Source organism: Varanus komodoensis, unplaced genomic scaffold (assembly GCF_004798865.1).
Source record: "Varanus komodoensis strain SLA01 unplaced genomic scaffold, ASM479886v1 scaffold44_3, whole genome shotgun sequence".
In the NCBI taxonomy this organism is placed as follows: domain Eukaryota; kingdom Metazoa; phylum Chordata; class Lepidosauria; order Squamata; family Varanidae; genus Varanus; species Varanus komodoensis.
In genome coordinates, this window is record NW_025336010.1 from 1,892,244 (window position 1) to 1,893,672 (window position 1,429).

The following is a 1,429-nucleotide window of genomic DNA, read 5'->3' on the forward strand; positions in this document are numbered from 1 at the left end:
GCGGCGGCCTCCGGGGCCCGCGCAGCCGCCCGTCCGTCCGCCCGCTCGCCCGCCCGCCCACTCGCCCCCGGCCGGCCCTTCACGCACCGCGGGTCCTCGAAGCGCACGAAGGCGAAGGGCACGAGGCCGCGCTTGCTCTTCAGCTCGATGTCGCGGATGCGGCCGTACTTGTAGAAGAGCTCCTCCAGGTCCTTCTCGCGCACGTCGGCCGGCAGGTTCCCCACGTAGATGCGGCCGTCGCCCGCGCCGCCGCCCCGGCCGCCCGCGGACATCCCGGCGCCGCCGCCGTAGTCCATCATGTCACGGCCCCAGCCGCCGGACATCCCGCGCCGCTCCCGCGCCCTCCGGACCGCAGCTCCCGCAACCGCCGGGCAGCCTGCCCGCTCCGCCCGCCCGCCCGCACGCCCGCCAGTCAGTCAGTCAGTCAGTCAGTCAGTCAGAGTCGGCGCCGCCGCCCCCTCGGGCCCTGCTACGGACGCTTCCTGACGGAGGACAAAAAAGACGGTCGTCCGGATTCGCTTAAAGGGGAGGCGGAGAAGTGGCGCGCGCGGCAAAAGGGGGACCGCATCGCTCGGCCCCGCGCGCGGCAGGAGCAGCCCCTCCCCCTCCGCCGCGCGCCTGCGTGGACGCCTGCGCGCGCCCGCGCCGAGCAGTTTCCGCCCGCCTGCGCGCGGGAGCCCCGGGCAGGAGCGCAGCGGCCCGCGGGTGGGTCCTCGTGGGAGCCTCCGCCTGCACGGCCGGCCTCTGCGTGGACGCGCTTCTGCTGGGCGGCGGGAGCTGCCGGGCGGCGCATTCGCAAGATGCCTTGCCTTGCGCGGGGCTGAGGGTCGCCGCAGCAGCCCCCGGGGGGGTGGTCGAGGCCGCTCTTGCGGGAGAAGAGCGGGGCGCCTTCTGCGCCGCGAGGACCGTTTGCCGCAGACCTCGCGGGCCCCGGGCGCTCCCGCAGCGGCAGCCCCACTCATCCGCGGACTCGGACCGCCTCCCGCCTGCAAAACGATCCTAAAGCCGCTTTTGAAAAAAGCGGGGCTGCCAAGGCAGACGCGGTCCACTGTGGTTATTTGCATCGTCTGGAGAGTGATGCCAAGAAACAGTGGCTGGTGACAACCACCTAACACAATCCCGATAATGTACCTGTCGGAGGTGAGATTGAGCACTTTACACTAACCGCATTAGTTGCATTTGCTGCATTGAGCAGGGTTCCAATGATTGGCCCCTTCCAACTGGATGCTTGTATTGCAGGGGATGCCTAGAGAGTCATTTACATCCTTGTAAGGTATTCCAGATATGCAGATGATACCACTCTAATGGCAGAAAGTGAAGAGGAACTAAAGAGCCTCTTGATGCAGGTGAAGGAGGAGAGTGCAAAAGTTGGCTTGAAACTCAACATTAAGAAAACTAAGATCATGGCATCTGGTCCTCTCACTTCCTG

The 1,429-nt window shown here is 67.3% G+C and overlaps 1 protein-coding gene across 1 annotated transcript in view; it reads left to right on the forward strand.

The window, feature by feature from the left end:
* The first annotated feature begins 1,125 nt into the window (after positions 1 to 1,125).
* Positions 1,126 to 1,429, forward strand: part of SRSF9 (serine and arginine rich splicing factor 9) — a 12,872-nt gene continuing 12,568 nt past the window's right edge. Inside the window, exon 1 of the mRNA XM_044444183.1 lies at positions 1,126 to 1,140. Within this exon, the coding sequence (XP_044300118.1) occupies positions 1,126 to 1,140 (15 nt within the window). The remainder of the gene's footprint in view (positions 1,141 to 1,429) is intronic.